The following is an 18,817-nucleotide window of genomic DNA, read 5'->3' on the forward strand; positions in this document are numbered from 1 at the left end:
ATAGAATATGTGTTCTTTTGTGACAGGGTTCTTTAACTTAGTGTACTATTTTCCAGATTTGTCCATGTTGCAACATGTCTAAGTAATTCATTTGTTTTAAGTGCTAAATGATATTCCAGTGTATCGGTATACCATGTTTTCCAGTTGATGGATATTTGGGTTGTTTTCACTTGGCTGTTTTGAATAATACTGCTGTGAACAAATAGTACTGCTGTGGAATTTGTTTCCAATATTTTTGTTTGTGGAAATAGGTTTTCATTCTTCAGATTAATTTTGGGAGTGTAATTCCTGGGTCATGTGTTAACTCTGTTACCCCGTTTTTAGAAATTGCCAGTCTGTTTCCCAAAGTGGAGGTGCCATTATACATTTCTACTTACATTGCATTAGGTGTTGTATTTTTCTACATCCCATCAATATCAATAGTTGATAATGTTTGTCTTTTTGGTTTTAGCCATCCTGGTGAATATGAAGTGATATTTCATTTTATTTTTTATTTTCATTTCTTTAATGACTAGTGACATTAGCATCTTTTCATGTGCTTATTGTCCATTTGTTTATCTTCATTCCAGGAATTTGTGTCTTTTAATTGGGATAGTTAATTTACATTTAACGTGATTGATTGGTTAGATTTAAATCTGTCATCTTGATACTTGTTCTTTATTTTTTTTAAGATTTTATTTTATTCTATTTCATTTTTTTTTAAGATTTTTATTTATTTATTTGACAGAGATCACAAATAGGCAGAGAGGCAGGCAGAGAGAGAGAGGGAGAAGAAGGCTCCCTGCTGAGGAAGGAGCCTGTTGGCAGGGCTTGATCCCAGGACCCTGGGATTGTGACCTGAGCTGAAGGCAGAGGCTTTAACCACTGAGACACCCAGGTGCCCCAAGATTTTATTTTTTAAAGTAATCTCTATACCCTATTTGGGGCTCGAACTCACAACCCCAAGATCAAGAGTCATATGCTCTACTGACTGAGCCAGCCAGGATTTATTTGCTCCATTTGTTTTTTGTTCTCTTCCCCCCACTTTTGGCCTTCTTTTGAGATGTTTATGATTCTGTCTTTTCTATTTTGTTCTATTATTAGCCATAAATGTTGTTATGTTGTGTTAGTCATAGTTTAGGGCTTAAAGTTTACATCATTTTCTCAGTATAGTTTACCATCAAGTGATATTATTATACTATTTCTCATTGTAGTATAAGATCCTCAAAATCATATAATTCCATTTCTTTCTTTTTGGCTTTTATGTAGTTATTGTCATGTTTATCTTTATTATAAACCCTACAACGAATTCTTACTATTTTTGTTTCAGCAGTTGTTTACTGTGGATCTTTTTTATATCTTCTGTGTCTGTACTTAATTCTCTGAACCTATGAAATGGAGAACCAGGGTTCCACATTGGAAACTCAATTTCTGTCTTTTTTTTTTTTTTTTTTTTTAAGATTTTATTTATTTATTTGACAGGCAGAGATTACAAGTAGGCAGAGAGGCAGGCAGAGAGAGAGAGAGGAGGAAGCAGGCTCCCTGCCTAGCAGAGAGCCCGATGCGGGGCTTGATCCCAGGACTCTGGGATCATGACCTGAGCTGAAGGCAGAGGCTTTAACCCACTGAGCCACCCAGGCGCCCCCCCCCCCTTTTTTTTTAAATTAAGATTTTATTTATTTATTTGACAGACAGAGATCACAAGTAGTTAGAGAGGCAGGCAGAGAGAGGGGAAGGGAAGCAGGCTCTCTTAGCAGAGAGCCTGACTGCGGGGCTGGATTCCAGGACCCTGGGATCATGACCTGAGCAGAAGGCAGAGACTTCTGCCTCTGAGCCACCCAGGTGCCCCATGGGTTCTCTTTAAGACTTCTGCTGAATCTGGGGTAGGCATGGGTTAAAGGAAAATAAAAATTTCCAAAGCTTTCCTACCATTTTTAAATTGCCTTTTTCTTTCTTTCTTTTTCTTTTTTCTTAAGATTTTATTTATTTACTTGATAGACAGTGAGAGAGGGAACACAAGCAAGGGGAGTGGGAGAGGGAGAGAAGCAGGCTTCCGGCTGAGAGGGAACCTGATGCAGGGCTTAGTTCCATAACCCCGGGATCTTGACCTGAGCAGAAGGCAAACACGTAACAAATGAGCCACTCAGGTGCCCCAGGTTGCCTTTTTCTTACTAGTGTTTGGTTGCTGCAAACCTTTTACTCTCTCTCTCTCTTTTTTTTTTTTTTTTTAATTTAAAGATTTTATCTATTTGTCAGAGAGAGAGAGTGAGCACATGCAGACAGAGTGGCAGGAAGAGACAGAGAGAAGCAGGCTCCCGGCTGAGCAAGGAGCCCGATGTGGGACTCTATCCCAGGACGCTGGGATCACGACCTGAGCTGAAGGCAGCTGCTTAACCAACTGAGCCACCCAGGCGCCCCCCTTTTTACTCTCTTTAACAGAGTTATAACAAAGTTGGTTCTGATGGGTCCTGCTTGGTTTTTTGATATTTCCTTGGTGGAATGTGCTTTTGGAGCTGTCTACTCCACTATTTTTGCTGACATAAATCTGGATATTTTTGCCTTCCTTTAGATTTTTTTTGGTTTGTTCTGAGATACAGTTAGGTTTTTTGGAAATAGTTAGATCCTTTCAGCTTCTTGCTCTTACGATTTATTAGTTGGGTCTAGAGCAGTGCTTGGTCTAAGGGTAAGTTATTCCTGCTACCGAGGCAAGATCTTTCTGAGTATTCACATAACCAATGCCCTTTAAGTTGAGTTTTTCCAGTTTGGCTAGGGGGACCAAGCCATGTTTTGGCTCTTTTTGTCTGCCGGATACTTTTCCTTTAATTCTTCTGGGTGGTTCTTTTTCCAGCTTCAGGTAATTTCTTCACTCAAATGTACTCTTCTTTAATATTCAAGTGGTGTTCTTTGTGTATCTCTGTCTGTGAGTGTTTGTTCTCTATGTGAAGAACTTTCATTTCTGGTACTTTGACCTGCCGCTTTTCACGGCCTTGGTTTCACCTAATCTTCTGAACTTTGGGAGTGCCCTGAGCTTGGCCTCAGTTCCTTTCCTTGTGCCTTGGCCTGAAGGAACTCCAAAGTGCTAATGTTTTGTATTTTTTCTTCTGACCTACTTTGTTGTTGCCCTCTAACTCTGTTTTCATCTATGTCTAAATTGCTGTTAATCCCACCCATTCATTTTCTTTTCTTTTTTTTAAAAGATATTATTTATTTATTTGACAGATAGAGCAGCAGGCAGAGAGACGGGGGAAGCACGCTCTCTGCTGAGCAAAGAGCCCAGTGTGGGGCTCAATCCCAGAACCCTGATACCGTGACCTCAGCTGAAGGCAGAGGCTTAACCCACTGAGCCACCCAGGTGCCCCCCCCCCTTTTTTTTAAGGAATGAGAGAGAGAGTGCACATGTGTACAAGTGGGGAGGGAATGTGGGAGGAAGAGAGAACCTTAAGTAGGCTCCAGGGAGGGCTCCATCTTACCACCCTCAGGTCATGACCTGAGCTGAAATCAAGTCAGATGCCTTACTGACTGAACCACCCAGCTGCCCTCCGCCCATTGATTTTTAACAAATTTTTATTTTATTTTTATTTTTATTTATTTATTTATTTGTCAGAGAGAGAGGGAGAGAGAGCGAGCACAGGCAGACAGAGAGGCAGGCAGAGGCAGAGGGAGAAGCAGGCTCCCTGCCGAGCAAGGAGCCCGATGTGGGACTCGATCCCAGGACGCTGAGATCATGACCTGAGCCGAAGGCAGCTGCTTAACCAACTGAGCCACCCAGGCGTCCCACAAATTTTTATTTTTATGTCTGGGATTTTTGGTTTACTATTACAGTTTTCAGTTCTTGGAAGAAATTTTCTATTTGTGTTGTATGCATTTGAATGTAATAAGAATATTTATTTTAATGTCTGTGGCTGAAATTCCAAAATACAGATCTGTTTTGATTTTCTTGTTTCTGCTGGTTTTCATTTATGTTGTCTTATCTCTCATGTGTTTCGTACTTTTTATTCTGCTGAAAATGGTAATGAACCAATAGTAGTTATTTGTAGTCAAAATTACATTGTTTTCCTTCAGAGAGGCTGTATATTTGCTTCTCTCTGGTGCCCATGGGCACTTGTAATTTAGTCTTACATGAGTCCAGTTTCAGAGTTTGAGATGATCAAAGCCTTAGTGCAGTCTCTTTGAGGGTCCATGTACTTTTTATTATTATGGCTTGTAGTCCTTCAGTGTTTCAGGTGGAAGGGGGTTGGAGCTTCTTAGTTCCCCTTTTCCCTCAGTTGTCTGATGGACCTATGTAGGTCCCTGTTCTTTTGGCCTTCTGAGTTTGTCAGAACCTCCTTTCACTTTTTTTACTTGTTTTCTCTGAAGTAGGCAGATGACTCTTGGGTGGCAAAAGTGGCCAAAAGCTGTACTCACCTCCCTGGACTTCTGTCTTTTCCAGTTTTGGCTCAATAATTCTTCATTACCACATCTTTTTGATACCTTCACACATTTAAAAAATTAAGCTTTAATATTTAATATCAATTATTAAAATATTTTAAATAAAAAATCAAAATAGTAAAATAATGAATGTTAGTACTAGTATTTAAAGTATCAACATTAACAATCTAAAATTTTATTATTGATATTTAAGGTGAAAATATCAACATTTTTATTTTTATTTTCCTTTTTTGTTTTGAAAAGGGGGAATAGGGGCAGAGGGGTAGAGAGAGAGAATCCCAGGTAGGCTACATGCCCAGCGTGGAACCTGATGTGGGGTTCAATCCCATGACCCTGAGATGATAGACCTGAGCCCAAATCAAGAGTCAGATGGTCAACTGACCGACCCACCCATATGCCCCTTATTTTATCTTATTTTTAAAGTGGTTTTCAGAAATAATATTGATTTGAATTATTTATTGTACTCTTATAAGAAGTATCAGTGTTAGCATTTGATTGAATTTTAAAAATGTTTTATTTGTGTTATTATTCTGGAGAAATGATTGAGTGCTTTATCAGTAGTGGTTTGACTATTCAGTCAGTAATGAGAATTTGCTCATGTTTTGTTGTGCATTTACTTAACATAGGCATTTAAAGGATCTCTTTAGAAAGTTAATGATTTTATTTGTGTTTCAAAAAGTTTTATTGAAAACTGGAAAATGACGTTACTTTTATTTATTTTTAGGTTGGGCTCATGTGGTTTGTGCCCTGTATATTCCAGAGGTACAGTTTGCCAATGTTTCTACAATGGAACCAATTGTTTTACAATCTGTTCCACATGATCGTTACAATAAGGTACAGTAGATATTATTTTATTGATGTTTGAATATAATTGTTCTAAAGCTGGGAACTATAAGGGGTTTTTTTGTATTTTGTTTTATTATAGGCCTTCATTAAAAATTTTAAATCACATGCTTCCCATCACATTTGAAAAAAGTATAATTACTAAATGGTAAACTATAATTATTAAAATATATTCTAAAGTCATAGGAGAACAAAGAAAACTATATACCTTTTGCTAACCTAGATATTAAATGTCATTTAATTTTAACATTTAAATGACATTTAAGTTCTCATAGATTTGTCCTTTAGGAGTTATTGGTTTTTATAATCTTTCAAACATAAAGATTCTATTAAAATTGAATTTATCATTATTTGGTATAACATTTATTATGATATAAAATATCCTTTCTTAAAAATAATCCTGTTAGAGAATATTACTTGCTCCTTTTCCTTTCCCAAGTTATTTTCTATCCTTAAGATAGGATTTTTGTTGTTGGCTTTTTCTTAAAAACTTAATTTAATTTTCTTTGCTTTTTTTTCACCCTGTATCTTTTATTGATTAGTACATAAATATTATTTCTTCATTCTTTGTGTGTTAGATGACTTTTGTGTTATCCAGTGTGTCTTTAAATATAGTGTTACCATTTAATATCATTTCTGTGGGGAAAAGGTATCATCAGTTCTAAGGTTTCAAATATTTTTGTGTTAAGTGTTTTATAATGTAGATTATTAATATTTATATTTAAAAATTTAAAATATAGGAAACGGAAAAATACAAGACAGGAATTGTCCTAAGTCTTCCTTTTGTGATCCTTTTAGATTTTTTTTTTGTGCATTTTTATATATAGTATTTGTAAAAAAATGTATTATTTTTCTTATACTGTTGTGTGTTTTTGAAACTTTATCAACCCTGAACATCTTTCTGTATCTGTTAGATTTCTGCCATTATTTTTAGTGGATACTTACCATGTAATACAGAGCGTTACTAGTTTTGATAAATTCATTTCATCAAAGGAATCCCTTACTTTGAAGGGCCTCGTTTGGCTTGGCTTTGGCTTTGGCTTTGGCTTGTATATGCCAATAGAATCTCTGTGTAAAAGGCTGTGAATATTTTGGAAACGTCTGTAAATGTATTATATGAAATTGTCCTCTGAAATTTATACACATGAGTAATATGTGAGGTTGCTCATAAACTTATATCCTGTTAAGGTATACTGTGTATTACCATTAAAACAATCTTTGCTGTTCTTTTACTTATTTAATTTAAAAAAGGATTTTATTTATTTTAGAGAGAGAGAGAAAGAGAGAGCTCCTGAGTGCCGAGGGAGAGGGAAAGGGAGAAGCAGACTCCCCACTGAGCAGGGAGCCTGACATGGGGCTGGATCCAGGACTCTGGGATCATGACCTAGGCCAAAGGCAGCCATTTAACTGACTGAGCCACCCAAGTGCCCCCTTCACTATTTGATTTAGTGAAAAATATTAGGCTAAATATTTTATAGTTAAAAAATGTTATTCATGTTTACTAATTGACCTTGAATAGCTCTTTGTTCATTTTAGTACTGTATTTAAAAAATTTTCCTACAAAATGTTTTTTATATTAGAGATTTTTTCTTTTGTCTTGTATACTTGCTGTGTGTGCTGTTTACTATAATTTAACTTTTGCCTTTTTTTTTTTTGGCTAATATTTGCTTTTTAACTTTCATTATGTCTTCATGGGTTTTATTGTTATTGGTATTTTAGCAGGTAATTTTTTTCTATTTGAGAAGTTTAACATTTTTATATAATTTACAGAGCTGTTTTCTATTGTTTCTGCTTTTGATGCCACACAACGAAAATTTTTCTCTATGCTAATGTATAAATTTTTTGTTAGTATTTTCAAGTTCATATTTTTAAGTCCCTTTATTGTTCATCAAGTTCATATTTTTAAGTATTTTTCCTTTTCCTTTTGAAGTAATTTTAAATTTACATAAAGGTTGCATTAATAGTACAAAGAGCTCTTCCTCTTGTAAACCTTTTCGGAGTTATTTATCAGTATATGGTGACATCTCAGAATGCTTTATTTTTAAAAATTAATTAATTTATTTATTTGAGAGAGAGCTCGAACATGAGTGGAGTGGGGAGGGGCAGAGGGAGAGGGAGAAACAGACTGTCCACTGAGCAGGAGCCCAATGTGGGGCTCCAACCCAGGACCCCGAGGTCATGACCTGAGGTGAAGGCAGCCCCTTAACCTGCTGCGGCGCCTGAGGCGTCCCCCAAAGTGCTTTAGTTTGCATTTCCTCTAAGAAAGGACTTTTTTCTCCTGCATAATCAGGGTACTGTCATCAAAAAGAGGAAATTAACTTTTATCCATTATTGCTGTAATCCACCGACCTCATCATTTCCCTGATTTTCATTCCCGATTTCCCCTGTTTTTTCCAGTAATGCCTTTCATAGCAAAAAGATCACAGATTGTACTTTGTCTTATAAGTCTCCTTTAATCTTCAGTAGTAACTCAGTCTTCCCTTTAGTTTCATAACTTTGATCCTTCTGAGGATTGCAGGCCAGTTATTTTGTTGAATGTTCTGCTATTTGGATTTTCCTCATGATTAAATTTAGATCTTGTATTTTGGCAGGAATATCACAGAAGTGATGCCTTATTCTCATTGCATCGTGTCAGGTGGTACATGATTTCAGTTTTTCCCATTGATCACTTGATTAAGGTGGTGTCTGTAAGTTTCTTCACTGGGAAGTAATCTTCTTTCCCTTTATAATAAAGTATTTTGTGAGGAAGTAGTTTGTATATAAATATCTTGTTCCTTGTGCCTTTTACTCAATAATTTTAGTGTCCATTGTTATTTCTTGCCTTAGTTTATTACTGTGATTGATAGCAAGTGGTGGTTTTCTGTTTGCATCACTTGTTCTGCATTCATCAGATGGCATTCCACCTCAGGGAATAACTTTTCTCTGTGTCCTGTTTATCTGTTTATATTAGTATAGACTAATATGGACTTACGTGTTACTATTTTATTTTAATGAGTCATTCCCCTATTACTGTCATCTATCTTCAACTGGCTTCTGTGTGTTTTGATATGTTGTGAGCTCTCTATTTGGACACAGTAGTATGTTCCCAGGCTCATCTGATCCTGATGATCCCTGGCCCTGGAATCATCGCCTGTTTCTCCAAGGAGTCTTGATTTCTTTTAGAAACCAAAGTGGGGGCTAAGTGTGATGCTGCTGCTGCTGCTGCTGCTGCTGGTGATTTTTAAGGATTATTCTTAAGGATTTTATTTATTAGAGAGAGGGAGAGATACAGAGCACAAACAGAGGAAGTGGCAGGCAGAGGGAGAAGGCTCCTCACTGAGCAAGGAGGCCGACTGGGGACTTGATCCCAGGACTCTGGGATCATGACCTGAACCAAAGGCAGATGCTTAATTGACTGAGCCACCCTGGTGTCCCACTAAGTGTGATTACTGAGATTGGGATATTGCTAATCCCAGGCCCTCTCAGTGGGAATAGCTAGGAAATAAATGTATATATATAGATACAGAGATATATACACATTCACATCCAATATTTTTTCAGTGCTTATCTCTATATTTTAAAGTCTGTGAGGTCACAATGATACTTCCGATTCAATATATGAATATATATTATAGATATACACATATCTATATGTACTTTTAAATATAGAGAGCTAGAACCATAAACTCTTAGTAATTTCTCCAAATCAAATCCAACAATGCAGGGTTTATTTTATAAAATTTTTCTTTTCATGTTTATGACTCTCATCCCAACAGTAAAAAACCTGGCTCCCATTATCCTCAATGAATTTACTTATTTGATCAGTCTCTCTTGTATTAACAGATGGATTGCTATGATACTCTAATGCTGCAATCATCCTAACCTTGTTTGGATTCTGCACTTCACTCTGGGTTGCTGTTGCTTCCCTGTGTTGGCTGCCCTTTTCACCGTTTTTGGGATTTGATACTTAGCTTTAGTCATTGCTCCCTCCCTCTTCTCTCAAATGGTTGGTCTCCTTACCTTGCTTAGGCTTTGGCACTCCACCACCTACCCTCAGCACCCTATGGGAGCTTACTTTGCTGGGGCTTTGACACCTGTGTTAGACTTCCCCACTTCCCCAGCGTGGATGCTGCCATGCTTGGACCCATCTTATGGCTCTAAGACTAATGTACTCAAGGAGTAAGGGAAAGAAGAAGGAAGAATGGACTATTTAGATATAAGTCTTTTATCCATTTAGAGTTCATTTTATCATATATATCAAATGTAGACATATGTGTCTACATTCTTCCCTTCCACATAGTTGGCTTTTTCAACACTATTGAATAATCTGTGTTTTACAGAGTAATTTGAAGAGTACATGACTCTTGATCTCAGGGTTGTGAGTTCGAGCCCCATACTGGGTGTGGAGATCACGTAAAAAAAAAAAGAAATGAGGGGCGCCTGGGTGGCTCAGTGGGTTAAGCCGCTGCCTTCAGCTCAGGTCATGATCTCAGGGTCCTGGGATCGAGTCCCGCATCGGGCTCTCTGCTCAGCAGGGAGCCTGCTTCCTCCTCTCTCTCTCTGCCTGCCTCTCTGCCTACTTGTAATCTCTCTCTGTCAAATAAATAAATAAAATCTTTAAAAAAAAAAAAAGAAACGAAATACTGTTTTGATCATCATTAAATTGTTGGCTGTTTTTGACATTTTTTCTGTTCCATTATTGCATCTGTTTATTCTTACCCTAGTACCTATTCTAAATTATTACGGCTTTATGTACATTTTAGTACATGGTAGAATAAATATTGTTACGTCTTTGTTTTTCCACATTAACATTAGGACTAACAAAATACAGTTTCGACTGTATTAGTGTTACAGTGAAATATTGTTTTGAGGATGAACTGATCTTTTTATAATATTGAATCTTCACCTCTGGAAACATGATATTTCTCTCCATCAAGCTCATTTTATAGTTTTCCTTATATGAGGGTGCTATATGGTTGACCCTTGAATGTAGGAATTACTGATGTTGACTCTTCCACAGTCAAAAATCCATGTATAACTTTTGACTCCCAAAAAACTGAACTACTGTTAGCCTACTGTTGACCAGAAGCCTTATCAAAAACAAGTTGATAAACACGTATTTTATATATTTTGTGTATTATATACTGTATTTGTACAGTAAAGTAAGCTAGAGAAAAGAAAATATTATTAAGAAAGTTGTAAGAGAGACAACTATCATATAATCTCCCTGATATGAGGAAGTCGAGAAGCAACATGGGGAGTTTGGGGGTAGGAGAAGAATAAATTAAACAAGATGGGATCGGGAGGGAGACAAACCATAAGAGACTCTTAATCTCACAAATCAAACTGAGGGTTGCAGGGTGGGGGTGGGGGAGAGGGTGGTGGGTTATGGACATTGGGGAGGGTATGTGCTATGGTGAGTGCTGTGAAGTGTGTAAACCTGGCTATTCACAGACCTGTACCCCTGGGGCTAATAATACATTAGATGTTAATTTTAAAAAGTCATAAGAGAAGATATATTTACAGTGCTGTGCTATATCCCACATGTAAGTAGGCTGGCACCGTTCAGTCTCAACCGTGCGCATGAGTCAGCTCTCTTTCCTGTTTCTTGGATTTTTTATGGTTGTTGATTTGTATAGTTAACCTTAAATGCATAATAATATTCTGTTCATGATTATTCAGGGTAACTAATAGGCACGTAATTCTGAAATGATAGGAACAATTGGAAAATGGGATTGTTGAGTTTTGGAAGACACCATTTTTTAGTGGATGGTAGGAAAGAGTGTTGCAGAGCATTTATTACTGTATTGGTCTCTTACTGTGGACCTATTTTATATCAAGCATTGTGCTAGACACTGGGAATTCAAAGAAGCATAAAATGCAGGTTTTTTTCCATATGCCACTCTGATTTAGAAAGATGATTGGGCACCTGGGTGGCTCAGTCAGTTAAACATCTGCCTTTGGCTTGTCCTGATCTCAGGGTCCTGGGATCAAGCCCTGTGTCAAGCTCCTTGCTCAGCGAGAAGTCTGCTTCTCCCTCTCCCTCTGTCTCTTCCCCCATTTATAATGTATGAAAATAGTAATAATATATGTTATAAATACAGGTTTCTGCAGCTTTCAAAAGTAAAGCATTCCTGTAAAACCTTTCCTAAGCTGAAATTGGTATAAAATTGAGAGAGCAGTTACCATTAATTTATATGGAAAAAGTTTTGAGCATTTCCAGATTGAAAAAATAACCTTTCTTAAACTTTTCTGATACCTTAGGACTCATCGGTATAAAAAATGCACAAAATAAACCGAGACAAAGCACAGATGGTTACAGACATAGTTCAAAGCTCTGGAGGCTTGATGTGGAGATGCTCAGTGTAGTTCCTTGGGAAGAAGCTTGGCAGTGCCATTCATGCTGTTCTGGGTGTGTACTGCCTCTGTAATGGCTCAGTTCAAAGCAAATGTTGAACACCACTTTCCCTTTTTGCCTTTTTTCATAAAAGCAAAAATCCTTTTCGGATTGTTTTTAGTTAGCAAAACAGTTATTAATGTAAGTCATATAAAATCAAAGTGGTATAGCACAGACTTTTGAAAAATGGGGGATACCCGTAATAATAATAAATGTGAATGGCGTATTATGGAACATAAGAAAAAGGAGGGATTACTTTTGCCCAAGGAATTGAATAAAGCATACAAAGAGATTATAAGGACTTTGCAGAATAACTAGGAATTTGACCTGTGGAAAAAGGCTTAAATAATAATTCCAGACAGAAAGTAACATAAATTAGTGCAGTAAGTACAAAGGGAAGGTGGTAACGAGTTCATAAAATAATAAATAATCTTGTGTGGTAAAACATAGTGGGATTTAGGAAAAAATAAAACAAACCAACCAACAAACAAAGAGAAGAAAACTTTGTGAATGATAGGAAGGGAAGTTTTCTAGAATATCTATGTAGTGTTTCTAAATTGCAGAGAACTCATTCTGTTGACTTACTATGTTGTAAAGTTTTCTACATGTCCCTAAATGTATAACAGCCAGTTTTTGTGCCATTTATCACCAGGTTCTGTTTATAATTAATTAATCAATTAATTATTTTTTAAAATTTATTTATTTATTTATTTATTTGACAAGGAGAAAGAGATCACAAGTAGGCAGAGCAGGAGGCAGAGGGAGAGGGGGAGGCAGGCTCCCCACTGAGCAGAGAGCCTGATGCGGAGCTCGATTCCAGGACCGTGAGATCATGACTTGAGCTGAAGGCAGGGGCTTAACCCACTGAGCCACCCAGGCACCCCCTTTTTAAAATTATTTTGACCTCTCAGGTTGCATCAATCAGTTCTTCATTTCAGGACATACACATTTTGTAATAAACAATGAATGGTATATGTTACCTTTAAGTTACCTTTTTTTTTTTTTTTTTAAGTTTTTGTTTATTTATTTTAGAGAGAAAGAACGGGTAAGCCTGGGGTTGGGTGGATGGAAAAAAGGGAGGAAGAGGGAAAGAATCTCAAGCAGACTCTGCGCTGAGCTTGGAACCTGACATGGGGCTTGATCTTAGGACCCTGAGACCATATATGACCAGAGCCAAAACCAAGAATTGGACACTTACCTGATGGAGCCATCCAGATGCCCCTCTGTGTTAGTTACCTTTTAATAATTTTTAAGAAATGTGAAGACTGGGGCAACATAGAGATTTTTTGAAGTTTTTGATGGTAGAAACTTGTGTTCTTCAGAGCCAAGGAAGCATATTATTTTATTTTAATTATTTTTATTTTCTAAGATTTTATTTTTTATTATTATTTTTTAAATAAGAATTCTTTTTTTTCCCCAATTTATTTATTTTCAGAAAAACAGTATTCATTATTTTTTCACCACACCCAGTGCTCCATGCAAGCCATGCCCTCTATAATACCCACCACCTGGTACCCCAACCTCCCACCCCCCCGCCACTTCAAACCCCTCAGATTCTGTGCATCCAGTATGCAGCTTGAACTTACAGTCCTGAGATCAAGTCATATGCTCCACTGACTGAGCCAGCCAGGCTCCGGAGACATTTATTTTAGAAAGCTACGATTTCCAGAGAGTAGTTGGTAGATGATATATGTATTCTGTACATATGCTTTTGAAGAGGCTTTATTTATTGATGGCCACAAAGAAATGAGTGTTTATAAGTAAAGCAAGGGTTATAATAGACCAAACAAAGAACACCATAAAAACATGGTGTCATTTAACTGTAAAAGCTTAAAGGTGGAGGAATACTTAGAAATTGCTAGCCCAATATCCCTTCAGTTTTTTTTTTCCAAAGGAATGGTAGTGGGATAACTATTAAGAGAAGTGTTGTTTTGTTTTGCTTTTTAAAGGTTTTATTCATGTATTTGAGAGAGAGAGAGGCAGAGGTAGTGACAGAGAGCATGAGCTGAGAGGAGAGGGAGAAGCTGAGCGTAGAGCCCAGATCCAGGACTCGATCGCAGGTTGTTGGGGTCATGACCTGAGCTGGAGTTAGATTCTTTTTTTTTTTTTTTTTTAAATATTTCTTATTTATTTATTTGACAGAGAGAGATCACAAATAGGCAGAGAGGCAGGCAGAGAGAGAGAGGAGGAAGGAGGCTCCCCGCTGAGCAGGGAGCCCGATGTGGGACTCGATCCCAGGACCCTGAGATCATGACCTGAGCCGAAGGCAGCAGCTCAACCCACTGAGCCACCCAGGCACCCCGGAGTTAGATTCTTAACTGACTGAACCACTCAGGCCCTCCAAGAAGTATTGATCAATATATTTAGCATCTGAGTGGAAAAGTTTGAAACTACTACATATTCTCTCTGGTTTTGGGGTTCCTCATTAGTGCCATTTAAAAAGCTAGGTTTCAGATAGTGGAGCTGAACATTTCATGTGTGCATTCATCTGGCCAACATTTATGTATGGCGTGCTCTGTTCTATATCAGACACTACTGGAAGCAGGAGGAATACATAAAGCTCCTACCTGGTAGATACATGGGCACAAATTATTGATCGTTAGGTAGTATGATATGTGCAAGAATTCTAGAACACAGAGAATGTTTACTTAATGTGGTGTAACAGGGCTGAAGAGTAGCGAGAAGCAGGGTATCTTAGACTAGATTGTAGCTTCTCTGAATTTTGAAGAGTGAGAAGGCTCCAGGTGCTGGCTGTGAGGAGAGGAAGGAAGAAGGAGCACATCAGTGGCTTTTCCTTTTACAGGCTGAAGAAGCAAAAGCTTTGAAGGAGGAAACAGAGTGAGAGGGAGAGAGCGTGAGGCTGGTGGTGAGGGAGAAGGGCCGTACAGCTAGGAGTTTGAATGTGATCTGCAGAATGCTGAGAGAGGTCGTCAAGGACCGGATTTTCAAAGGCCTCCTATATCATGTTAAGGATTTTGAATTTTATTTCTCTTGAAAGGTTTTTATATTTATGTGGAAGGAGTGTGCTCAGGTCTACCTTTTTTTCTTAAAGATTTATTCATTTGAGAGAGAGTGTGGGGTGGCGAGGGAGGGGGCAGAGGGAGAGTATCTTTAGGCAGACTCCCTGCTGAGAGCAGAGCTGGATCTCACATCCATGCGATCATCACCGGAACCAAGATCAAGAGTTGATCTGCCGGGGGGGCCTGGGTGGCTCAGTGGGTTAAGCCTCTGCCTTCGGCTCAGGTCATGATCTCAGGGTCCTGGGATCGAGTCCCGTATCGGGCTCTCTGCTCAGCGGGGAGCCTGCTTCCCCCCTGTCTTTCTGCCTGCTGCTCTGCCTGCTTGTGATCTCTTTTCTGTCTGTCAAATAAATAAATAAAATCTTTAAAAAAAAATAAAGAGTTGATCTACCAACTCCATAGGTCTGCCATTCTAAAGGATAATGAGAGGAGGAATGGGAGAGGGAAGATGGACAAGAGTAGTTACTTAAACACTGTTTAGCGTTTTGCAGTGTTCCAGAGATAATAATGAGGGTCCGAAATAGAGTAGTATTAGGAATAAAGGAACACATATTTAGTAATAAAAGAGTTTCGATTGACCAGGTATGGTGATTAGTGTGACAAACAAGATGAGGGAGGAAGAAAAACGAGAATCACTTTTCAGCCTCAAGAAGGTAAGTAACTGGGCACATCATCACCTGAGATAGAGTATATGTAGAGTCATCAAGTTCATTGACAGATTTCTTAGAACAAAGACACTAAGCTTTAAATTCTTGGCATATGTTGATGGGACTTACTACCTTGTTTGTTATACAGATCTTGTGTCTGCAAGTTGTTGCCAGCATGTATTAGCAGTATGATGATAAGACCCCAAGATAAAATTCACATTTCCGCTGAAGCATTGAATGTTTGCTTTTGTATATGTCTAATATATGTTTGTTTTGCTTGGCACTTTATCCTAGTTACTCAGATGAACACTTAGATTCCTTTTTTTTTCTAGACAGTTGAATCATTTGGAAAAGGAAAACGGTCTTGCAACTGTCTTTTTAAAAAATTTTAAATTTTTATTAACATAAAATGTATTATTCGCCCCAGGGGTACAGGTCTGTGAATCTCCAGGTTTACACACTTCACAGCACTCACCATAGCACATACCCTCCCACATACCTTTCTCAGTGTCCACAACCTAACCACCCTCTCCCTCCTCCACTCCCCATGGCAACCCTGTTTGTTTTGTGAGGTTAAGAGTCTCTTATGGTTTGTCTCCTGATTTCCTGATCCCATCTTGTTTCATTTTTTCCTTCCCTACCCCCAGACTGCCCACTTTCCTCTCAACTTCCTCATATTAGGGAGATCATATGATAATTGTCTTTCTCTGATTGACTTATTTCGCTCAACATATACCCTCTAGTTCTCTCCACGTCATTGCAAATGGCAAGATTTCAGTTCTTTTTATGGCTGCATAGTATTCCATATTTTTGTGTGTGTGTGTGTGTGCGCGCGCACGCGTGCACACACACCACATCTTTATCCATTCATGTTTGTCTTTCTTTTCTATAGAAAAATCTTTTGCCCTTTTTTTTTTTTTAAAGATTTTATTTATTTTATTTGACAGACAGAGATTACAAGTAGGCAGAGAGGCAGGCAGAGAGAGGAGGAAGCAGGCTCCCCGCTGAGCAGAGAGACCGATGCGGGGCTCAATCCCAGGGCCCTGGGATCATGACCTGAGCCGAAGGCAGAGGCTTAACCCACTGAGCCACCCAGGTGCCCCTGATTCTCTATCCTTGTTCGGCTTTTCTCTGTTGTGTTAGCGTCCCTCCTCTACCTGCCAGTACATATGTGTATACATATTCTGTTTTGTTTGGCATTGTTTCTCTTTTTCTAGGGAATAGTAAATTATTTTTCTTTATATTTGTTTTCTGTATATTTTGTGCTTCTGTGTTCAGCTTTACTTCTAATTGCCTTATCTCAACTCTAAGACTCAGAGGCAGTTTTATTAAATAGGGTTTACTGAGGAATGTGGAAGAATGTTAGTATAATTTCTTTTATGTTACTTCTTTTTTCCTCTTACTTTTAAAGGCAGCAGTCCAGTCTAAACTGGAAATGCCAATACGCAATAGTTAACTTTAAGTTGTTTATGGGAGCAAACTTAATCTCACTAACATACATATTGACAGTTATCAGTTTTTTCATGTTTGTTTGATGTCTTGGGCACTTCCTAGATGATAGATGTTAATATGTTATAATTAAGAGTTAAGATTTTATTAGAATCTGTACTTAAAGGGAGAATACCAGGCAATATTTTAAGACAAGGCAAGTCATACTTGACAAATTTGGTTTATCCATGGAGAAAATACTATAATGGGGTTAGAGTTAAGCCCAAAGACTTTATCCTAGTCAGAAATTAAATTACCGAAACTAGCTAAAGTACAAATAGGGTTGGCTGAAAGGCAGCAATAGGCAGTTTAACCACATACATGGGGAGTTGGACCTGAAACTAGAAAGTCACAGTACTGTGGGTCCTACAGTCTTTTTTCTCTCTATGGTCTCTTCTTATTTTCATATAATTTATAATTCTGCTTCTCATTTTATCTGAGTTCTCTACAAGTAACTTGACTCAGTGTCCAAGATCTAAATTTTTAACAGAGCAAGTCTGGTCTAGGTACCTGGGCTTCAAAGCCATTTTCACCTAGCAAAGCATGGGTACCTAGTTACCACTGCACCATTAGAAATTGAGCATAGATACAGACAATCGTACAGAAGAGGTAGGAGTTATTTAGGTGCTCTTCCTTACCTTCTGTCTCATAAATGTCCATTTAAACTATGTAAAAGCCTATAAACTGTTCCTGATGTAGATATGCCAAATTGTATATGGTAATTCCTTAGTTTCTATAAAATAGTATAGTGTTCTGCATAAACTTTTTGAGAATGTCTGTCTTTTAAAAAAACAATTCACAAAGGAGTTTTTGGCCAGCTTTTAAAAGAAGTGATTTAAGGGGTGCCTGGGTGGCTTAGTCCCTTAAGCATCTAACTCTTGATTTTTGACCCAAGTCATGATCTCTGGGTCATGAGCTCAAGCTCTGTATCTGGTTCTGCCTTCAGCAGGAAGTCTTCTTGAGAGTCTTCTTCCTCTGGGCCCCCTTCCCCATCTGTCTAGTGCCCATACACTCTCTCTCTCTGAAGCGAATAAATAAGTCTTACAAAAAAAAAAAAATGTGATTTAAGGTTAGTTGATGACTTTTTATAAAAGGCAGAGCCAGGGATTAATTGTATATTGGGACTTTCCTTTTTTTCTCATTATATAAAACTGATGTGTTGAATTAGGGCTAAACTCTTGGTATATGTTATTACAGTATGGAGTCATGATGAATAAAATTGAGTAAACTGGTCTGTTTGAGTTGTTTGATTTTAAAGCAGTAAGTCTTAGCAAATTGTATAAGGTGTCCAGGAAGACAGTATACTTTGAAGGCATGTCACATTTTTTTTTTTTTTTTAAAGATTTTATTTACTTATTTGACAGAGAAATTAAAGGTAGATGGAGAGGCAGGCAGAGAGAGAGAGGGAAGCAGGCTCCCTGCTGAGCAGAGAGCCCGATGCGGGACTCGATCCCAGGACCCTGAGATAATGACCTGAGCCGAAGGCAGCGGCTTAACCCACTGAGCCACCCAGGCGCCCCAAGGCATGTCACATTTTTCCAAACTAGTGTTTCTTTCCTTTTTTGGAATCTTCAAGATTCTGACAAAAACCTAAGGATTCTTTCTACAGAATAATATACACCTGAAACATAACACAATATTTTACATATACTTTCTGGAAGATTATAGGAATACTCCTTGATACATCCTCAATGAGGATTACTGAATTTTAGATTACATCAGATAATAAATAAATAGTTTAATACTTGATGTATTTAAAAATAATATATTTAATTATCATTTAAAAAAGATTTATTCATTTTAGAGAGAGAGTGTGCTCATAATCGGGGAGGAATGAGGTGGGGAGAGAGAATCTCAAGCAGAGTGGAGCACGGAGCATGGAGCCTGTTGTGTAGTTCTGTCCTGAAAACGATACATTTTAAATTTAATGTATAAACATTTTTAATATTTGGCATTTAAAAAATCTGTAAGTAGGAGTTATAATAGTGACAAATACACAAATTTTATTCCTGGCTCTTTACTTTGGATGACTCTAA

The 18,817-nt window shown here is 37.8% G+C and overlaps 1 protein-coding gene across 8 annotated transcripts in view; it reads left to right on the forward strand.

Annotated features, from left to right (window-relative positions):
• MLLT10 (MLLT10 histone lysine methyltransferase DOT1L cofactor) overlaps positions 1–18,817 on the forward strand; it is a 242,504-nt gene that overhangs the window by 80,695 nt on the left and 142,992 nt on the right. For all 8 annotated transcript variants that reach the window (XM_044228868.1, XM_044228871.1, XM_044228872.1 and 5 more), the window contains one exon: positions 5,132–5,241. In XM_044228868.1, the coding sequence (XP_044084803.1) occupies positions 5,132–5,241 (110 nt within the window). The remainder of the gene's footprint in view (positions 1–5,131; positions 5,242–18,817) is intronic.

Source organism: Neovison vison, chromosome 12 (assembly GCF_020171115.1).
Source record: "Neovison vison isolate M4711 chromosome 12, ASM_NN_V1, whole genome shotgun sequence".
Lineage (NCBI taxonomy): Eukaryota > Metazoa > Chordata > Mammalia > Carnivora > Mustelidae > Neogale > Neogale vison.